The sequence below is a fragment of the Lycorma delicatula genome, chromosome 1, assembly GCF_047948215.1.
Source record: "Lycorma delicatula isolate Av1 chromosome 1, ASM4794821v1, whole genome shotgun sequence".
In the NCBI taxonomy this organism is placed as follows: Eukaryota; Metazoa; Arthropoda; class Insecta; order Hemiptera; family Fulgoridae; genus Lycorma; species Lycorma delicatula.
In genome coordinates, this window is record NC_134455.1 from 114,337,242 (window position 1) to 114,360,844 (window position 23,603).

At 31.4% G+C, this 23,603-nt stretch overlaps 1 protein-coding gene across 2 annotated transcripts in view; it reads left to right on the forward strand.

Moving 5' to 3' along the window:
• Window positions 1–3,639, forward strand: part of LOC142321413 (facilitated trehalose transporter Tret1-like) — a 57,215-nt gene extending 53,576 nt beyond the window's left edge. For both annotated transcript variants that reach the window (XM_075359492.1, XM_075359485.1), the window contains exon 8: window positions 3,169–3,639. In XM_075359492.1, coding sequence (XP_075215607.1) covers window positions 3,169–3,433 — 265 coding nt within the window. In that variant the 3' untranslated portion in view covers window positions 3,434–3,639. The remainder of the gene's footprint in view (window positions 1–3,168) is intronic.
• Window positions 3,640–23,603: the final 19,964 nt, after the last annotated feature.

Below are 23,603 nucleotides of genomic sequence, written 5' to 3' on the forward strand. Positions count from 1 at the left end.
AGTGTTGAATATTTCAGGCAAGCATTTATTTCGTCTGCTGGTGTCGATCGAGAAATTACAGGCAATGTTTGCCTAAAATCTCCTGCGAGCAATATCAAAGCATTCCCGAATGGTTAAACGTTTCCACGCAAATCTCGTAACGATCGATCAAGAGCTTTAAGCGATTTTTTATGTGCCATCGTGCATTCATCCCAAACAATGAGTTTACATTTTGTAATACTTTCCCATACAGGATGCTTTGGAAATATTGCACGTGGGAGTCTCGATGATTTGCATGTTTAATGGCAACTTCAGAGCTGAATGCGCAGTCCTTCCACCTGGTAACAATGTCGCAGCTATTCCAGACGAAGCAAGAGCTAAGGCTATGTCATTTTTTGATCGAACCGTTGCTAGAATCAATCTAATGAGGAATGTTTTTCCAATTCCTCCTGGGGCATCTAAGAAGAAGGTCCCCCCAACTCCGTTAGTTATCATTTGCATTATGCGATCATAAATGCCTTTCTGTTCACGCGTTAATTTGGGATTGTTTGATTGGACATATGACTGAAGATCACCAATGTTGTAACTCTGTTCACGGCGTAAATCCACATCAAATGAAGCAATCGCAGCTCGGGTGGGTGCTGGCATTCCCAATTGACTAAGAACTTTATTTGCATTAGCTAAGCACTTGTCTTCAATATTTGTCAATGCTTCGTTGTAAATGCCTTCTGTAAATTCAGACAAAAGTGAATATTTAACCTAACAAAGGATTTTTTGGTCATTATGTAGGGATATTATTTTCTGTGTATTTGGTTATTTCGACTTTTTTTGTTTGCATAGTCTTAAGTCTATCTGGGCTATAAGAAAGTTGGGTGTTTTAATTTATTTACTGTAAGTCATCCTTCTTGGTGGCTTTTCTTTTTGTTTTGGTGTTTTTTTTTTTTAATAAAATACAGATATTTTAGCTGTTAAATATAATTCAAAGAAATTTGGTCGTTGTGTTTGACAGCGGCCATTTTGCATTGATCTGATTGGTTTTCCTTTGTTTACATTTCCAAATTAAAAAAGTACAAATTAAAAATAGATAGATAGATTTATTAAAAATAGATGCAAACAATCTTTGATGCGGGTTATATATCGTGCTAAAATTTGAGCTCAATCGGTGCAGAACATTTTGAGTTTTTGAAGCGTACACAAACGAACTTAACATTTTTATATATATAGATGTTCAAGAATGAGTTCATCATCTACGGTAGATACGGTTCTGGGACCTATTTTAATCGATATTTCAGGTCAAAAACCATAAAAAATCACATAAATTAATGTCCTAAAAATTTCAGTACCTCATTTCACCGGTCTAGTTGAAATTCCAGTGAAATATTTCACTAGCTGTAAATTGCAAACTAAGTAGTTTAGGAAATATGTTTATAAGAACTTTTTCTATTATTTTTCTGAGTATAATAGATTATGAAGGTCCCAGGAAAATTTTGTGATTCACTCTGTATATTAACAATACATTATATAGATATCAGGGATATGTGAGCACAATATTGCTTCAGAATTCGCCTGAATGGATTGAAAAAAAAAAACATGATAAAACCTTGATAGAAGCAGCATCAAACAGTAAACAATTAATTATAAAATAAAAAAATAGATATAGTTAAAGACCATATTAATAAATAAAAATATAACACATGAAGTAATATTAAATACATGAAGATATTAAATATACTTGTACATAATAAATGCAAAATATGTATATCAAGTAATTCAGAAGGTGTTAATTGAAATTATTTCAGCAAATACTAATGTGTTAAACAGAGATGCAGTAAATTCTAGTTTAAACAAATTAAACAAAATTAATATTATTTGAAAATTCTTTGCAGACTAATATTCATTCTGTGAAAGAAAATTATTTATTTTAATTAAACTGGAGGGAAATATTTTAAGTGATTTGTTAGTTTATTAAAAAGGCAACAGAAGCAAAATATGAGCCTTTCTTGTAACCCGAAATATTATATTGAGTCACCTGAAAATAGTTCCCTTGTCTGGTTTAGTAGAGGTGTGTATGTTATGTTTTAAGAATAAATGAATATTTTTTTAAGCAAAGATTACACATCCATAAATAAAAATACATGATTAAATTAACATTTTCAATTTACTAAATATCACTCTACATTATTCATATTTTTGGGCACCAAAAAATGATCTGACAGCCTAGTTTTGTATCTTTAAATCTTGTTCTTGCATTATAAGGGAGTCTCAAAAGAATTAAGCTTCAAATAGGAATCTAAATAGACTTAATAATATATTTAATAATGGTTACAAGCTTAATGTTTTATTAAGACACTTCAAAGAAAAACAGTACAGTTTGATTTTGTAGGAAAATCATCCCAATCTGATGATTCCAGAATAATTTATCATCCAATAAAACAATTTGAAATTTCACATGGTAGGCAACAGAAATATATCATTATCATTAATGGGAATTCTATTCAATAAATTTGCAATGTTATGTTTACCTTAATAGAACTACGTAACAGTTTTGTTGATATTTAACGTTAGATGCATACTATCCATCCAATGAAAAGCATTTTTAGCTTTTAAGATAATCCTTTTAAGTAACGATGTAGATACGGTTATATCATGCAAGAAGAGGGTAACAAACAAACAAACAATGAATGGTTCAAGATTTTGAGACAAATCATTGATAAACTATAAGAGAGCAAGGGTGTGGGATTCTGTGTTCCACATCTTGAAGTGAGTGCTAAATTTTTAATTGATTCTTACCAAAAGAAAAAAAATTCAGCTGTCTGTTTACAATTGAAAAGATCAGGTTTTAACCAACTGTAATTGTCTGATACTGTAGCCACTACATGTTTTCAACTTTTAATTTATTTTTAATAAAAAAAAAGAAAAAAAACCATGTCAAAATATTAAAAAAAAAGAAGAGAAAGAACATATTTTTAATTGCTTATATTAACATGCTTTTATTGCTGGAACAATAATTAAAACAATCTATTGTTAAAACAATAAATGACTTAGAACATTCAATAAATCTGCAATAGTGTTTAAATTAAATGAACATTTTATTTTTTAATCTAATCAAAATGTTAGCTAAATTATGATGAGTGACAAATTTGGAATGATTTTGATAAAAAGTATTTTTATATATTTTTATTTCTTTAGGGGCAGAGGAATAGCTGGTGGGATAGCAGCTGCTGCAAGTTATTTTCAAGGTTTTATAATAACAAAGACATATATAAATTTCTCAAGTTGGTTTGGCTTACATGGTACATTGTGTATATATGGAACAATTGGTCTATTTGGGTTGTTTTATTTGTATTACTGTTTACCAGAAACTGAAGGTAAAACCTTAGAACAGATTGAAGAATTCTTTAGAGACAGAAAAGCTGAACAAAAGCCACGATCACCCAGTGAAGTTATGGCATAAAATTATCTACAATAATGTAAATAGAATCATCATTATTTAAAACTTAAATGTATATACAGAATAATTTTAAACACATTTTGTGTCACTAATCCTAGTGTGAATACCTTAATACTAGTAAATATTGTAAATAATTCAAACTATTTTAAATTAATTTTTGTCAATTGTTATGTTGCATGATTATTAATGTTTGAAATATATGTGTTCAGAAAAAAAAAAAACAGTAGTATGATTTTTTTTATTCTGCTACTCATGAAAACACTATTTACTTACAATCTGAATTGTAAAATTATTAAGCTTTAATTAACACATTTTTTATCCTTTATAATAAATAATAACGCTATTTCAGATTTCAGTTGTCCATTACTGACCATAACCATTACTGGGAAAGTAAAAGTAAATAGAGTTAGAAATTCAAGTTGTAGGTAATATTTATAATGTTTTCTCAAAACAATCAGAATAAAATAAACAAAAATCTGAATTTCATCTGATAATCCATGAATGTTCATTATTATTAACAGGTTTAATATTTTATTAATGAGTTTTTATTTTTTATTACGGTTTTGTTAATGTTCAAATTCCAAAAAAAATAGAGGCAGCTATAAAACATTTTCAAACATTTTAAAGTTAGAAGATATTGATCTAAATTTAATTCAATAAATTAGAAAAAAATAAACACCAAATAATAAAAAAACTAAATCCAAGTTATTAGTCAAGTAATTAAATTAATCCTGCTGTTTGTACATTTACATACATAATACTGTATAGCTATCTTAATATCGATTATTAAATAGTTCTGTATAAATAATACCAATTTATTTTTATTCTGACTTAAATAGTCGCACATAAAACGAAATACTACACTAGAACTTGATTAAAAGTAACTTTTTTGAAAATATCTGGCAAAACTAATATGGTATGTCTATACATAAGGAATTTAGTGGCTTCAGTAATCTGGTCCCAGTGATGTTGCTGACTCTTTAGTTGACTTCAATCAAATATTAAACATAGAATATATTTATATTATTGAGGCAGATTGAACTATTTTTTGCTTTTGAAGATAGCTCAAAACAAATGACTTATGAAAAAAATACTTGTGAAATTTTGCTTTGACATCACAGAACATAAAACTAAGTTTCAAAGGCATATTTTGCTATTTTTAAATAACTTGTTTTTTATTTAGTCTACGAGGCCTACGAGGTCAAAAGAGATTATGAACAAACTTGACTCTTTACAAATTTTCTGGATTAACTGAGAATCGTATCTAGAGCCTTTGGTTTATCAGGCATGCATGCATGCATGCTGTCATCAGTACCACCAAAGTGGTCATGATTTGATTATTATTTTAGTTTTTTAGTTGATTTATTTGAGGCTAGTTCTGTTTAGAAAAAAAAAAAAAATATTTGGATTTTTTAAATAAAATTCATGCTTTTAATATTTAATTAAATGAAAAAAATCTGATGTGAACACCACATGGTTTCCTTGTAGACCTATTAAATTACATAAATACATTTTCTGCTGCACTTCATTTAAACTTATTTCATTTGAAAGTGAAATATATCCTCCAATTCTTTAATAAAGCAGAGAGTTACACAATTGCTAAAATATTAGTTTTTATCAATATCAAATATTTATACAATTATTAATTCAACAATTTTACCTGAAATATTAGGATAGAGAAAAATCCCTTTATTATTCTTTAAATAAATATCTTATGCTATGATTTTTAAAATTATTATGATGTAACCATCAACAAAATGTGAACAAAAATGAAACAGGTAAAGGTTACTAAATTTTATAGTGACATTTATTATCAATTTGACTGAAACAATTGCATAATTAAAAAAAAAAAAAATTAGCATTTATACAGGAAATAAAGAATCAAGTGTTCTCTACATTCAAATTTTCAGGTAAAATTACAGAATAATGAGTAATGTTTGTTTCACCATCAGTATACAGTATGGATATAAGCTTTAAAGACATTGAATCATTATCACTATCATTTTCATTATTTACATGTCTTCATCACAAAATACTAACACTCAATATTCAATTATACTCAAGAAAAATGGCCCAAAAAATTTCCTTAGTATTTTGTATTAGTTTATAATTAACTTTGTTTCATGTTGCTCAAGTAGATATGTGATGTGATGTTTGCGAGAACGTGTTGGATCCATTACAATACACATTTCAAATCCGACTTCATATACATATATTGCTTTTAACTTTTTTTTTAAAATTTAAATACATTGATTTATTAATAAATCATTAACCTTGATTGTAAAAATCTTTGAATTAAAATGAAAAGTACATAAAATTTTATTTCAGTAATAACTTCAGATTTTTTTTTCATATTTTGTTTTGTATTGTTATTGAGTTATTATTTATTGTTAAAACATTTTTAACAATCAGAGGTAAGTAATTATTAATAAATCAATATATTTAAATTAAAAAAAAAGCTAATATATATATATATATATATATAAAGTTTTTTTTTTTTTTTTTTTGTTAGGGGTAGCTTTATCTAATATTTGTGTGGCTTTTGAATGTCAACTTTAAAGTTCACTTTTTATGTATTTAACTACTGTTTCTTATTTTAATTAGGTAATGTTAGGGGTAGCTTTATCTAATATTTGTGTGGCTTTTGAATGTCAACTTTAAAGTTCACTTTTTATGTATTTAACTACTGTTTCTTATTTTAATTAATTCTTTTTTTTATATATATATATATGTGTGTGTATGAAGTTAGATTTGATCAGATGTGCCTTTCTCTTGTGTAAGATCCAAATATTTCATTATTGAAAATTTTATTTGGCTATAACTCTGGAACCAATGAAAATAATACCACTTATGACATATCTCTCAATGCTCTATCTAAAAGCTCTCAATGAGGGCTTATTACTGCAGTTAAGAAAAAGTCCAGAATCCATATATTTCTAAATTGAAACCCCACTTTATTTAGAGGTCTGACTGTATACACATTTTTGGCCCAATTGATTGTAATCAAAAGGAGAGGTGCACAACTAGATGTTAAAACAATCCTAAATACAAAATTTCAACATTCTATGGCAAGTCATTTCTGAGTTATGTGAGATACATATGTATGTATGTACAGACATCGAGCTGAAACTAGTCAAAATGGATTCAGGGATGGTCAAAATGAATATTTCTGCTGAAATCTGAAAACCGAAATTTTTCGCGATTATAATACTTGCTTTACTTTGTACAAGAAAGTAAAAACCCCTTTTCTGTTAATAACTTTGATTGAAATAGAAGCATATAGAACCATATTGTTTGTAATATGATTTTCTTCTGTAAATAAAAAGTAAAAATCTCTCTTAATTTATAATAAACACTTGCCAAGCCTTTTGGTAAAAAAAGGATTTTTCAATATGTATAGATTACATTTGTGGTTCCAGTTAACTCATATACATATATAACTAAGTTGATGTTGATAAAGAGAAAAACTTTAAGAAAAATACTTTTTACTGTTACTTGTAACATTCACTTTTTATCACTTGTAAGATAAATTTCATACAAATTTTCTGTAGCTTATATTTGACATGAATGAGAACATTGAAAAATAGTAAATTCTGTCACTGGGAAGCACTTTTTACAAATATCATGGTAAATTTTAATTTTTTCAAGAAAAAAATTCATTTATCAATATATCAGTATATATGTATATATATAAACAGAATTAAAGTTTAACATGAATCGATGGATTTTAATTACTGAAATCCATTTAAATTAGAGCGTAAATTGAATTAATAATTTAAGTGTCAAAGATAAAGTAATTGACTAGATAGTTTCTTATTTTTAATTATTGGTCTTTTTAAGTAATCTGTTTTACCAACTCTGATAACAAAGTATAATTTGTTTTAAGTAATAGAACTTGAGGTCAATCAAATCAACATATTGGTAATAGACACTGTGATACATTTTAAAATGTAATATTAGCAGAATCCAGCTTTTCTGGTTTTATAGTAAAACCAGGAATGACCACATTGTGAACAAGAAAAATTCCATTTTATATTTACTCATTTCAGTAAATGTTAAATTGAAATCACAAGAGTCAATCAATTTTCCTAAACGATGTGGGAGTCAAGAAGCAAAGGAATGCCCAAATCTCTCTGGAAGCACTGAAGTGCTTCCAGTTTTACTAACCTTTAAAATAGAAGATTTTAAGGAAATGAGATTAGAAACATCAAAATATTCTAAATTTATCTTTATTTTGTTGAAGGGGCTGGAAATCTGGAGATGTGAGGTATCAAGGGGTTCTGAACATTTTTTATATTTTGTAATTTTTAACGAACCTTGAAGGTTCTAAAAAAATTTCTAAAAAAGAATGGTGCGAATATTACAATATTTCAATTTTTGTCAATGATGGGGATAAAGGGATTCAGGATACCTAGTTGGTTGACAGGACTCAAAGCTTTAACCACCATCAAGTTATTTACTGACTCCCACAATCAACCACTTTGAAAAGGAATTGATCGAATATCACAATAATTCAATTTTGAAAGATGAACCTAAAATGAATTATGGTATTCAATCAAGTCGTTTTCAAATTTTCTTTCTTCTGAATGTTTCTTCAAATTGTATAGAATGTTTTATGCAGCAATGTAGTTGGCTGTTTATTTGGTAGAGCAGTGTTGGCTGGAACAGTGACTGAAAAGTAGCAATGATCTGTGCTGGTCTCCAGAAGCAACTGATCTGACACACATTTGAATGATCTTTAGCCTGTATGACCAGCACTTGTGGAGGGAGGTTGAACTCCAAGCCACTGAAGCTTGCAGGATACTTGAGCTGTGGGGTCATCAACATAAGATGACATTCAGCCCAGAGAAGACCACAATGATGCTACTCAAAGGCCATTTGGCAGTGAGTCGGAAAGTACGTGTTTCGATGTCAGGCAAGCTTATCAAGTATGTTCAGGTTCAAACATGCCTCAGGGTGTTTCTTGATGAGAAATTACAATTTAAGAAGTACCTTCAATCTTTCAATACGTCACAGAGGAGGCCTGTAGCACCTTCTTTGTAATACGACGTATGGTCAATTCTGATTGGGGTCTTAACTTCAAGACCATGAGTATCCTGTAGAAGGGCGTGTGCCAGGCTATTATGTTATATATGGTGCCTGTTTGGGCAGATAGGCTAAAATTCAAAAGCTATTGGGCTATATTATTAAGAGCTCAATGCTTTATATTGTTAACGGTAACAGGTGGTTACTGTACGATTTCACAGTAGACAATCTTGATGATTGCAGGCACCGATAGATTTGATTGTATCTGAGAAGCAATAGCTTTGTGTTGCGGTGAGTTGACTTCAGAGAAAGTGCAGGGAATTGAACAACATGACAATATCTTGTGGCAGGTCACATGGGATGAGAGTGGGCGTTATAAGCATGCTCTCTTTCCAGATGTTGTTGGTTTGCGAGGCGCCTCTTGGGTACACTCTAACAATTGTGTGACGTGATTTTTTTCTGGGTATGGCACTTTCAGGGACAGATTCCAGCAACTCGGTCTGATGGACTCTGGTATGTATCCACAATGTGGACAGTTGGACGATGCCTATCCATGTTCATGGAGATTATTTACCAGCTTGATATTATTGAGTCAGTGTTAGATTTCCATGTATATTGGAGGGATTGGGCCGATGGGCAACTGTTGAGAATTTCATCACTTACTTGGCAAGGGAAAGAATTGCCGAAGAAGTTTAGGGTTCTGCTTGGATTTGCCTTATTCTATGTCTTGTCTTATGTTTTATGTTTTTGTTGTTGTTTTTGATTTTATATTTTTTTACTGTTTCTTGTTTCCATGTTATCTTTTGTACTAATGTTGTGTATTGAACTCAACTTTGTCCTATTTCGGGTAGGTAGTTGTGGCTTCAGTTCCTTCTAGTTGTCTATTCCGTCTTGTTAAAGACTAGGATTTGTGTTTTGTTTTTAAGGAGTTATCTAGTAGGTAGTAGTACGTGGCATTGACATTGGTGGCATCCTGACTGAGGCTGGATCAAGGCTGAGAGAGGCCTTTTGACGAGGTTTTGAAGGTGTCCTCTGGTAAAGCCCTTCAGGGCTAGGTATGGAGGGGATGGCATGGCACCAAAATTGTTACCTGGAGGGTTTCTTCTCCTATGGGGTCAGGATGTACGAACAGCAGTTTAGCTGGTTGTGAAATAAAATGTAATAAATATTTGTAGGACAGCTATGTTTTAGGTAAAGGATTAAAGCCAATGTTGTGACTAACCTATTTCCTTGTCATTTTACAATATAAGATTAATTAATAGTGGCATAGAGAGACATGTTAATTTTGAAGACATTAATAAACAGGTGTGTTATGCTTGCGCTATCTGTAGGTATTTGACAAAGAGTATATTGTATTGAAGTAGAAGCAGATTAAACAGTTCATTTAATTTAAGCAGGCCATATTAAACAGATTAAACAGGTCATATAATTTAAGCAGGCTCTATTGAAGCAGGCCATCCCATTTCATATATATTTGTTATGTTACAAGAGTTATAAAACTGCATCATTCTTACGGAGCAGAGAGCAGTACAGTACAACTTGCTATTCCAGTCGATCTGCTCTTCTCTTGTAAATGTGACATAGTAGCAACACGCATGTTTTTATGTTATCACTAGTTTGATGGTATAAAGAGAAGAACTACCCTTGTTTCCTCTCTGGGATTTTAGCATGAAAAGAGGCTAGAAGCTCAGGGAAGAAGTGCTATCAATCCTCTTCAGTAATATTGTCTTTGTTCTGTACTAGCCTTTGAAGGTGGAATACACATTTTGATAAGTAAGGTTTTCAGACCACAACATTTAAATTTTTTGTTAATTGTAGGGGCTAAGTGAGTTAGAGAGGTTGGGTGCATCAGAGACTGAATAAAGTGGATGTCAGTGAGTTTTATCTGAACACTGTTCCCTGAAGAACCCATTTCAATAAAGAACAATTCAAAAATAGGAATATTTAATTTTTTTGTTAAAATTTTAGGGTGAGTAGGTGACTTGATAGCATCTGAATATGGATGAGTGTCTGAACTCAATATCAGTTGGACTTTTCTGGCTTTTGGAAATAGGTGTAAGTTTTAAAAATGGTTAGAGTATGCTAATATTTATTTAATTTAATTTTTCATTTTTATATGATAATAAGTATTTTAATTTCTATTAAAATGTAAAGGGATTAGGGAATCTGGGTACCTGTAGGTACAAAGGAGTCTGAATTATTTTATTGGAAGCAGAATACTTTTCAAAAACAATAGCTTGTATAATGCCATATTTCAATTTTTCAAAATTTAGGTTACTAGGGTGGCTAAGGGGCTAGTTGGCTTGTAAGATAGAAGGGCTGAAACATATTCCACAGTTAATAATAAGTGTTTTCTTGGTCCTGAAAGCTGAAAAATAAATAGTTCAAACTTCAGTGAGCAAATGTTTATTCACATTAATCTGTGGTGTTGCGGGAGGATGATGATTGAGGGTTTAACAATACAGGAGTTTGCACTCTTATCAAACCTGGTGATGATTAGGATCATCATCTTGATAATGATTAGGGATGAGTACCCTCCCTAATCAACACTTTGACTTTAAACCCTTAAACCCTAATCAACCTTCCTTTTGGGATCTTGGAGAATTAGATCTCAATGTTGGGTGGATGTATGAAAATTATTTTTCCTACAATCACATTTTGTTTTTAATTTCTATATTATTCATCTAATAATTTGAAAGGAATTACATTTTCTGTCGTAATTCCTAAATTTTTTTTTACTAAGGAAGAAAATTAGGTTTAAAAAGGAAAAAAATTCAGATTGTTTTAATAGTTTCTGAGACTAAATTGAAAGAAAAAAGAAACTATATTCCAATGACAGTTTCAAATAGAAAATTTAAGTGTCTACTAGTGGTATGATCTTATTATAAAATAACATTAAGTGATTTAAAATTAAGACGTTTTAATTCTTTCATGAATTCTTAAAAAAATTTTATCATAAGTAGTTTCTGAATATCATTATCATTAACAGCCTCAAATGGTGTCATACTATAATTATAATTAAAAATTTTACCAACAATTCAATTTTTTGTATTTTTAGAAATCATGCAGACTACTTCATTATATTAAATGAGAAAAAAAAGAAAAATGTTAGTAATTCTTGAAATTAATCATCCACTTAATTCTTTTCTGATAAGAAGTAAGAAACCTTAACTCATACTTTATACAAATCTGATTAATTAAAATTTATTATGAAGTATTTATTTGTTTGGTTTTCACTTTTCCACTTTAAAGTCAAAGTGTATAATATTTGCATTAGTGTTACGTTATGTAATCTTTTTTATAATTAGAATTTTTTTTATAATAGAAAAAGTATGCCATAAAACCTGTTCTGTTTTATATTATTTGTTAAGAACTCTTCTATACAACATAGACCAGGAAAAATCTGTACTTTCACTAACCAAAATTTATAATGTGTCTCTTTTTAAGTAAAATACAAATTTTGATGGTTTTTGTTTGATTACGAAATTACAAGCTATGTTATTTAAATTTATTATTTTTTTTCAAGCACAATCAGGTAGAATAAAAGTATTTCAATGATTTTAAAACCTACTGATTAGTTAATTATCCTTACAAACAAATTGCTGGAATTCTTTAATTGTTGCACTCTAAATTTTTAAGTAAAGTTATTTCATCTCTCAATATAAGAATTAATACATTGTTCATACAAAAATAAATGCAACTTCATGGTTGAAGGATAGTGCTTTTACTTTTCACCAGGAAATTCATGCTCTGAATCCCTGTTAAACCTGGTATTTTCTACATGCTACAAAAATCTAACTGAAATCATTAACAGTAACTGTAATTATGGTAATACCTGTATTTATGTGGAAGATTAGATATCCTAAATAGCATTACTTTAATTTTATTTTTACAACAATTAAATTAAATCTTTTTAAAATATAAGAGATTAAAAGAAATACTACATGAGTAGCTGAACAAAATAAACTACCTAAAAATATTTCAGCTCTTAATATATATAAGCCCTTAAATTGTCAAGGTATATACTGTATGTGTTTACCTGGATTTCTGCGTGTATAAGATGAGAATGCCACCTAATACAGAAGTAAAAATAAATAATGTATGGTACAAAATTATTGTTTACTGAAAAAAATGAACAATTTTCACATTAACAAAAAATCGTTTTAAAATGACCATCAACACTTTCAAAAGAACAGTTAACAACCAACTTCTAATACTTCTCTTAAATGACTTACACAATTACATGATCTGATGATAATAGATGATATTGCACAAAAATTTTAAAAATTAGAAACGGAAAAGTTTTCAAAACAAGGAAGTATGGGTACTGGATTTTTCAGGGAAGACAGATTCTAGTTGATATGAATAAACTTTGGTACAAGCTATCTCTTTTTCCCTCCTCTAGATGAATCATGAGACCTTGCCGGTGGTTAGGGGTCTTGAGTGCTCAGTAGCACAGAGTAGCTGAACCAAAGGTGCAACCATTTTGGAGTGATATCTGTTGAGAGTCAGAGTATTGAATGATTCCTGATAGAGGGTAGCAGTTGTTTCAGCAGTACTTAAGGGAGTAGGTCAGGAAGACTTATGCTATGCTAAGGAAGGGGTCACCAGAAAATTAAAAAATAACATTCGACGAGTTGGAGCATGGAGTGTTAGAAGTCTAAAAAATGTTGGTAGGTTAGAAAATTTAAAGCAGGAAATGGGTATTTAAATATAGATGTAGTAGGAATCAGTGAGGTTCAGTGGGAACAGGAAAATTACTTTTGATCAGGTGATTTTAGAATAAAGCTTAAATAAAGGGTAGACAGGAGAAGATTTCATAATGAACAAGAAGATAGGAAAGAGAGCTATTTCAAATCGCTTAGCAAGAGAATCATTGTAATCAGGATAAAATCAAAACTTAAGCCAACAATGATTGTTAACATCTGTATGCTCACAAGTACCCATGATGATGATTGGGTAGAGGGTGTATGTAAAGAAATTGATGAAGTAATTAAACTCATAAAAGGGGATGAAAATTAAATAATTGTTGGAGATTGAATGCAAGCATCAGAAAAGGCAAGGAAGGAAATATTGTGGGTGAATAGGACTGGGCAAAAGAAATGAAAGAGGGGACTGACTTATTGAGTTTTGCATGAAATATAATTTAGAAATTGCCAACATCCAGTTTAAAAATCATAATAGAAGAATACAAACATGGAAAATGCAGAGTAATACTGCTAGGTATCAGATAGATTATATCCTGATTAAGCAAAGATATAGAAATCAAATTTTTTTTCAGTCCCTACTCCCCTGGGCTGGACATACAATCAAGTAAAGCTCAGCCCAGGAGAGAATCCTTTAACTCAGATGAGCCCCCCCCTGCCTACAGAACATCCGGCATGGCAGACATTGATATTGACCATAATTTAGTGATAATGAAATGTAGATTAGGGTTTAAAAACCAGAAGAAAAGGTGTCAGATGAACCAGTAGAATTTAGAGAAACTTAAGGAAGGGGAGGTAAAGAAGATTTTTGAGGAGGACATTGCAAAAGGTCTGAATAAAAAAGATAAGTTAGAAAATGTAGAAGAAGAATGGGAGAATGTTAGAAAGGAAATAGTTAAATCAGCAGAAGCGAACTCAGGCGGAACAAAGAGAAATGGTAGAAAACCTTGGATATTGGAGGATATATTGGAGCTGATGGATGAATGTAGAAAGTATAAGAATGCTAGTGATGAAGAAGGTAAAAGGAACTATCAACAATTAAGTAATACTATAAACAGGAAGTGCAAATTAGCAAAAAAAGAGTGGATTAAAGAAAAGTGTTCAGAAGTGGAAAGAGAAATGATCATTGGTAAAATAGAAAGACCATACAGAAAAGTTAAGAAGAATTTTGTGGTAGATAAGATAAAACCAAATAATGTGTTAAATAAAGGTTTATTACCAATTTATAATATGAAAGAAAAGGTTGATAAGTGGATGAAATATTTTGAAGAGTTATACAAAGAAATGAATTAGAAACTGGTGTTAAAGATGAAAAAGAGGAAGTCGAAGTTGATGAAAAGGGAGACACAATACTGGAATCTGAATTTAATAGAGCATTAAAGGATTTGAATGGGAGAAAGGCTCCTGGAGTAGATGGGATACCTGTAGAATTACTGCGCAGTGCCGGTGAGGAAGTGGTAGATAGATTATACAAACTAGTGTGTAATATTTATGAAAAAGGGGAAGTTCCATTAGACCTCAAAAAGAGTATTATTGTCATGATACCAAAGGAAGCAGAAGCAGATAATTGTGAAGAAAACTCAATAATTAGCTTAACTACTCATGTATCAAAAATTTTAACTAGAATTCTGAACAGAAGAATTGAGAGGAGTGTGGAAGAACCTCCCTCCTGTCAAGGAAAGGAGAATGTAAGGAGAAGACCAATTTGTCGATTTCAATGTAAGGGAAGCAATTTTAGTGCTCAGATTAATAGTAGAAGGAAGATTAAAGAAAAAAAACCAACATTCATGGGATTTATAGACTTAATAAAGGCATTTGGTACTGTAGACTGGAATTAAATGTTCAGTATTTAAAAAAATATAGGGTTCATGTATAAAGATAGAAGAACAATTGCTAACATTACAGCAACCAAACTGTAACTGTATTAATCGAAGAGTATAAGAAAGAAGCAGTAATAAAAAGGGGACTCAGGCAAGGATCTTCCCTATTCCTGTTACTTTTTAATCTTTACATAGGAATAGCAGTTAATGATGTTGAAGAACAGTTCAGATCCAGAATAACAGTGAAAGGTTAAAAGATAAAAATGCTACGATTTACTGATGATATAACAATTCTAGGTGAGAGTAAAAAAGATTTAGAAGAAACAATGAATGGTATGGCTAACTACCACATGAAAATACACAAGAACAAAACAAAAGTAATGAAATGCAATAGAAATAAAGTAGGTGGACCATTGAACATAAAAATAGAACGAGAAAAGACAATGGAGGCAGAAAAATTTTGTTATTTGGGGAGTAGAATTACTGAAGATGGTCAAAGCAGGAGTGATATAAAATGCCGAACAGCACAGGCGAAACGAGCTTTCAGTCAGAAATATAATTTACATACATCAAAAATTAATTTAAACATCAGGAAAACCTTTTTGAAAGTATATGTTTGGGCATAGCTTTATATGGAATTGAAACTTGGACGATCGGAGTACCCGAGAAGAAAAGATTGGAAGCGTTTGAAATGTGGAACTATAGGAGAATGTTAAAAATTGAATGGGTGGATAAAGTGACAAATGAAGAGTTGGTGCCGCAAATAGATGAAGAAAGAAGCATTTGTAAAAATATAGCTAATAGAAGAGTCAGACTTGTCGGCCACATCTTAAGGCATCCTGAAACAGTCGCTTTGATATTGGAGGGACAGGTAGATGGGAAAAATTGTTTGGGAAGGCAATGTTTGGAATATGTAAAGCATATTGTTAGGGATATGGGATGTAAGGGGTTTATCGAAATGAAACGATTGGCACTAGATAGGGAACTTGGAGAGTAGCATCAACCCAGTCAAATGACAATCCAAAAAAAATCTCTTTTTCTTGAGTTAAGTTTTCGTCTTATCCAACTTTGTTCAACTGAGCGTGGATAAGGTCGTGGTGGAAAATGAGAGTAGAATTTTTAGCTGTTCAGCTATTTTTAAGGTAATTTTACACTTTCTACCTGATTTGTCTGAACATTTTTCCTTATTTTGACTATAGCTATTTTTAATGTTTATGTACCTTTTTAAAACTCGTTTCATAATGTTTTGTAAATATTGTTTTTCTGTTTCTATATTTTACATATTTTCTTCATTATCACTTTTTTTTAAGTATCAAGCAGTGTTATACTAATTTCTCAGTATCTACTAATGATAACTATTTAAATGACCATCTACTTGCAGATTGCTATCAAATTTTGCGAACGACTTTTGAGGGTTTTCTAATTTTCGTATGTGATAGTTGCTTTTGTAAATAGCCTCCATTATGTACAATGAAAAATTGGTTTCGAACTGAACCATGTTAAATGAATGCAAGAGTTTATGATACAATTTAGGTAGCGCTACCACTTTAGGTATTCAGTAATACACTTTAAATAGGAATGTCATTTTCACACGTTACAAAAATTCCACATCATCTCATCCTTTGAGGCAATACCTAACAGTAGCGTCCCGAAGGCTAAAACAAAAAAAATGTAGGCAGTGCTAATAGTTCAGAAGGTGAAGAAGATGTACGTGAATTTGATGTTAAAACCCTAATGTTAATCCTATTATTAATTTTCCATAATTAAGGGGAATTTAGATAATACTGTTTTAAAAATATAAGAATACCGGTATTAATACACAACTGAATACTTAAAAAGAAACTTTTTTCAAAGAGGGCAAGAACAGGGCCATCCGTAGATACTTGTAACTAATAAAAATGACTCCCTTGAAAATAGTTTTAGAAACTCCGAGTTAATTGGTTGGTATCATTAGTAAAGCATAGTTACAATGATGAATTTTTTTGCTATATTACCCTTCTTTTCCCAGTAATAAGCAATCTAATCCGAAAGCAATTAACTCCGTATAAACTGAAACAACGGATAAAAATACAAAAACTTCTGTAAAATTTCGTTAAACTGTTAATATTAATTAAATTGCTATCGGTCTGTATTGTGTTTTAAAGAAGTAGTAGTACAAAAAAAGTTAATGGAACCTACCATACATTAATATTTTGAAATAGCTGTGCTAGTAAAGTGTGCAAAGAAATTGAAACGAAGATAGGCTACAGTACGGTTTATAAAAACTGCAAGCTGTAATGTACCAGTATACTCACAAAGAAGTATATCACCATATTTTTAATTCACGAACATAAGTACGTTGAAGTTTATTACAAAATTGTTTTTTAATTACATTTTTTCTAATAAACAAGGGTTTAAAATTATTTTCTTTTGTTCAATCCAAATTTCTTCGTACGTAGTTTAAATCATAAGAAATTAATAGTAATAGGAATATAATTAAAATTTTGTTAAAAAAGATTATTTCAGGGAAATGTAACATTTTCATTAAAAATCATTAATAAAACTCTTTAAAATTTATAATAGATTGGAGCAACTGATAATAAAGTATGAAGGTCAGAACTGATAAAGGTTAAAGCAAATTATTTTATCTACCTCAAAGGCAGGATATAATTAAGTATATTGTTTAATGTGTTTATTGGACTTATATTTTGTATCATAAATGTATTTTACATTTATTTAGCGAAAATAAGGAAATAAAGGATTCATTCGATACTGTTATACCTTGTAGAGTGTCTATTTTAAACCGTTTCACACTTCTGGTGACTATATAACATCATCATCTATTCATAGAGATAAATATCGTTTCCAAAAAGACACACACACACACACACACACACACACACAGTTTTTATCTTATTTTTTTACTTGACATTTTAAAAAATGTTCCATAATCTGGGTAAGCAAAAACCTAAGATATATTGCAATACGTCACTGTAGATTTTATGGGCTTTGTTAATAAAAATAATAACAGACCCGCAGCAAGTACTGGCCTATCACATGGCTGACAGCAATGTACAAATTATTTGTAAAGTGTGTAGCAGAAAAAGTAAGACAGAATTGTGAAGAAAATAAGATATTTGGGGAAAAATAGAAAGGCAGTAGAAAAGGGCATAAGAGTGAAAAGAACAAATAATTGACCAGTTCGTTTTGGAGGAACTCTACTCCAAAACGAACATTGCTTACAGAAAAATTTCTTCAGCCACGTGTGTGGCTGAAGAGAATACTCCAAATGTACCGTATCCATCCACAAATCATAGAAAGCATAAAAGAACTGATGATAAAGTGGAGCTCAGAAATGCATCTGAACTTTGTAAATGGAACACCAAAAACAAAAGAGTTGCTAATACACTGTGGTATCTTTCAAAGAAATACATTCAGACCGTTATGGTTCTTCTGTTTAGCGCTTCACCCATGGTCTACAGTGTTAATAGAAAACAATGATCATGGCTTCAATGTTAGAACAATGGAGAAAAATAGTGACTTCGGAAACTTGAATGGAATTATGGAAGGGTTATGACGAAACTTTTTTAATTATTACTTTGTATTCTTATTTCATTGTTTTATAGAAACAGATATTACATAAACTAGAATAGTTTATAAAAGGTGTTGAAAATGACCTCCTCCAACATCAATACAACACTGCACACGTTTCAATTTGTTTTCAAACATTTTAACCAGCTGATGTACTTTCTTTTCCTGTTTAGCCTCAGAAACCACCGTAAGGTTATTACTTCAGAAACTTAATTAGGATGATATGTATGAATGTACATATCATCAATGGTCAGGTGGTCGACCATTCCTGAGATGTGTAGTTAATTGAAACACAACCACCAAAGAACACTGTTATCCACCATCTAGTATTCAAATTTGTATAAAATGATGTACTAGAATCTCTCGTACGTATGTCGTTATTGCGATATTTAGTTCGTCAATCGTGCGTGGTCTGTTGCGATACATTGCCTGTTTCGCTGCTCTCATAGAAAGTAATCTGGGGGAATCAGATCGGGCGATCGTTCAGGCCACAAAAAGTGACTTGTTCACCAAAGAAATTTCGTAAAAAGTCAAGTTCCGTGAGACAGAACGATAATAACAGATAAAAAATTGACAGCAAATATACCAGATATAAGGTATATGAAAAGAAAACGAAGAAAAAAAAATTCCGTGTTGAAACGGTGGAGAGACAGCCCGCACTATTGCCCTCAGCTAGAATTGTACGTAGGGTACTGACCGGAGATGTGTGCACATAATCTTCAATCTTGTTTGCAGAAATATACCCGCTGTAGAACCCCGCCTGTTACCAAGGCGTGCGATGGGGAAATAATAATAATGCTTTATTTTCAATATTTCGTTTTAAAATATACTATTTACAATAATTGCTCTATATAATCACAACATGCAACAAACACACACATTCAACAGCTTAATGTAAAAATTGTCAGAAGTTAATTTAAAAAGCTGGAGTATTAAGATAAGATAAAATAATACTATAAATGAAACAAGAAAACTACGAGTATTTAGTAGTTTCAGTGAAATAAAACGAGGTAAAATACTACTAAATAAAAAAATAATACCATTATTTCTACTGCTTATACTATCATGCTGCAATTATCTTCGAAGGAAGAAACAAATCCATTTCATACAAAAAAGATAAAGTTTATTATAAATAAACAACGCAATTTAAAATAAATAAATAAAAACAATCAAAATTAGATAATACTGGAATAAATCTCAAAAACCAGCAACATATGTTGTAAAGATAAATTTATTTAACTATTCATACTTAACATACGCGTAATTCAATACTATAATCTAATTTAACTTGAAACATAAAAAAGTACACTTGAGTACATAAAAAATTAAGAGATAACATTTACAAATTACGTTCACTTTTTAATCATTCAATGATAATAACTTTGATAAATTCAAGTTCATCCACCTTTACTTAAAACAACCCGAACTTAGGCAGAAAGTAATGTGAAACATCAACATCAATATTGTAAGTAAAAAGGTGAAATATTGTTTCACCATCATACATAACATGATAATAATTTTCAGTTGAAGTTAGCTTCATAAGTAAAACTTGCACACGTTATTCAGTTTTTAAAAAGTAGTCATTCCTGACTGAAATAGCTATTACTTTAAATAAACAGTTGGATAATCGTTTGTCTAAACTTCCCAAATTCGTGGAGGATGTTGAGAAAAAGTTATCAGGCAATTAATAGGTTATATTTAAATAATCTGTTTTATCGTTTCTCGCGTACGTTTGTGTTATGTTAAAAAGTATTAAAGAATGGTATTTTATTTTTAATTTTTCTTCTTCAAGTTTTAATAATCGAATGGAATTACACAAATAACAGAAACCAAATTGGTGAACAAAAAACTTCGATTTTGATTAATTGTCTATTCGTTTTTATTTTTTTTTGGTCTTCAGTCATTTGGCTGGTTTGATGCAGCTCTCCAAGATTCCCTATTCCAGACGTGCCAGACGTTTCATTTCGGTATACCCTCTACATCCTACATCCCTAACAATTTCTTTTACATATTCCAAACGTTGTCTGATTGCACAATTTCTCTCATTTACCTGTCCCTCCAATATCAAAGCGATTATTCCAGGATACCTTAAGATATGGCCTACAAGTCTGTCTGTTCTTTTAGCTACATTTTTCCAAATGCTTCTTTCTTCATCAATTTGCTGCAGCACCTCTTAATTTATCATTTTATCCACCAATTTAGTTTTTAACATTCTCCTACAGCACCAAATTTCAAAAGCTTCTAATCTTTTTTTCTTAGGTACGCCGATCATCCATGTTTTAATTCGATATAAAGCTACCCTCCAAACATATACTTTCAAAAAGGTTATCCTGATGTTTAAACTAATTTTTGTTGTAAACAAATTATATTTCTGACTGAAAGCTCGTATCGCCAGTGCTATTCGGCATTTTATACCGCTACTGCTTCGTCCATCTTTAGTAATTCTACTTCCCAAATAAAAAAATTTTTCTACAGTAGTACGGAAATAGGCATACGGTTGGTTGTTTGTTGTGGTTGACTGACGTCATAGACCGTTCGGCTAAGGTGGATGAGGGTCGGAATGAGTGAAATTTGTTCTATGTAAGTCGTTGATTTTTTAATGAAGTTGTTGTTGTCTGTAATTGGCGCTGCAGTCATGTTTTTTATGATACGATTGTCAGTGTGTGTGTGTGTGTGTGTGTGTGTATGTGTGTGTGAGTGTGAATAAAAATTTAGACTTACCTCGAGGATGTTCCTGGTCGTTGTGGTGGCAATACCGGGAGGCGTCACCGCGATAGAGAAAGGTTCTCGTAGAGGTTCTAGATATTGCACTGTGAGGCGGTGTGTGCGTGTGTGTTTGCGTGCGTGCGTCAGCGGAGTGACGCAGGATGTTTACCGTACCAGATGCAGCGCTCGACTGAAGAATTGTGGATCCGACGTGGTCTAAAGTTGTCCAATTGATCAATCGCAGCGTTGGAATTCGAATCGGCGCATGCGCACCAGCCGTTAGTGTGTACGTGCGAACTGGATCGTCGATTGTAATAAGAGCGGATGCGATAAGGAAATTTTTTTTTGATAATTATCGAGTCACTAATACAAACGTGTGTGTTGTAACCGGTTAAATCCAGTTGTGTTTGGATATAAACGAAAAAACTTTGTGTGATTTCATCATTCGCTATCTGTTATTGAAAGTGAATACATCGATCGCAGAGAGATCATTATCTTTTCATCTTTTAGCAAGGTAAGTTTTAATGGGACAGTATGGTATTATCAAATAACTTTCAAACAAATAAAAATGTAAAGAATTAATATAAGAATAATAGGTAAAACAATAATAATATGAAAAAATATGAACATAAAACATTAATAATATGAAAAAATATGGACATAAAACATTAATAATATGAAAAAATTATAAGAAAAAAATAGGAACATAAAACATTAATAATACGAAAAAATTATAAGAAAAAATCTTCCTTCAACACCATCTGAAACACACAAACACAAAAAAGCATTACCATTTAGAAAAAAATCTACAATATATTTTAATTTGTTTCAGATATTAGGAAAAACAGAAATGGTATCACCGGCAGTTGTCCCGGCAATAAAAAACAACGTCATCCGTCTTCGATGGGACCTGTCTGACTTTGAGAAATTATACCTTCATTCAACACTTTTGTGGTATCAGACCATCATCCTGAATCGTTTGAAGGAAAAAGGCAAACGCTTTGATGGCAACATAAAATAGTAACTATTCTTTATGTGTATGACGATCTTAACAATTTCTTTTGCAACTACAATGAAACAAAATTTATTTTTTTTCTACTACAGGTATGTTGCTGTAAACGTTGAATTAATGAAACAGACGCGTCTCGAAGACGGAGTAGAAACAACATTCACCAATTTGTACCTGCATGGAAAAACTAGAACGGTGATAAATGTGAACGCCAACGTCGACGTAGTCAAGGATCAGTGGATCGAATCCGTAGAGAAAATCGTACAGACGCTGACAAACTTCATTAACAACGGTAGCGGATGGGTAATGAATAAGATAATTTATATAGATTTAAATATTATCCGTTACCGTCCGTTACACGGCGCCTCTAGTTCATTTATAAACACACGAAAAACAATTGTAAAAAGAAAGGCGACAATGAAGGTAAAGAATCCGCATGATAAAAAATGTTTTCTCTGGTCTGTGCTAGCATATCTATCTACACAATCAACCCGCACGTCACCAACGTCAGGGTTTGTATGCATGCTTTGAAGATGAAATTAACATGAACGGGATATCGTATCCAGTAAAGGTAAAAGACATTGATCGCTTCGAAGTGTTAAATCCCACAATAAGCATCAATGTATACGGTTATGAGGAAGATAACGATCGCGTGTACCCATTGCGTGTTACCGAAAACCGCGATCGTACCCATTGCATAGACCTATTGCTGCTTGCGGGGGAGACGAAAGATAAATTTCATTATTGTCTTAATTAATGTCTTTATTAATACTAAACCTGGTAAAAACGGACTATCTCCTCTCCTTGCGGGTCTCACAAAAAGTCATTGCAGCATTCAATATTGTCCGTACTGCTTGCACCGCTTCAGTTCATCGGATCCACTTGTTGCCAAACAAAATGTAGACAAACATCTGGTGGAATGTAAGCGACACGGTGCACAACGGATAAGGTTACCCGGTCCCAGTAAAGAAAAGGAATGTGTGATGAAGTTTTGGGACTACTCGTCCACACTTCGCGTTCCTTATACGGTGTATGCTGATTTCGAATCGTTTGTACATCCGATGGACACTGCCATCCCGAAACCCTTTTATTGATAAGGTAGCCCTACATCTTTCTTGGTGCCTGTCATAACGAGTGCAATTTGAATTGTAAGCGTACCGAACATATTCCCGTATTTTTTCATAACCTTCGAGGCTACGATAGTCATCATATAGTTCAAGGTTTGGGAAAATACAAGGAAAACATAACAATAAACTGCATCCCCAACACGTCCGAGCGATTGCAGTCACTGTTCATCGGACCGCTGCAGTTCTTGGACTCTACAATTTCTTTCGACA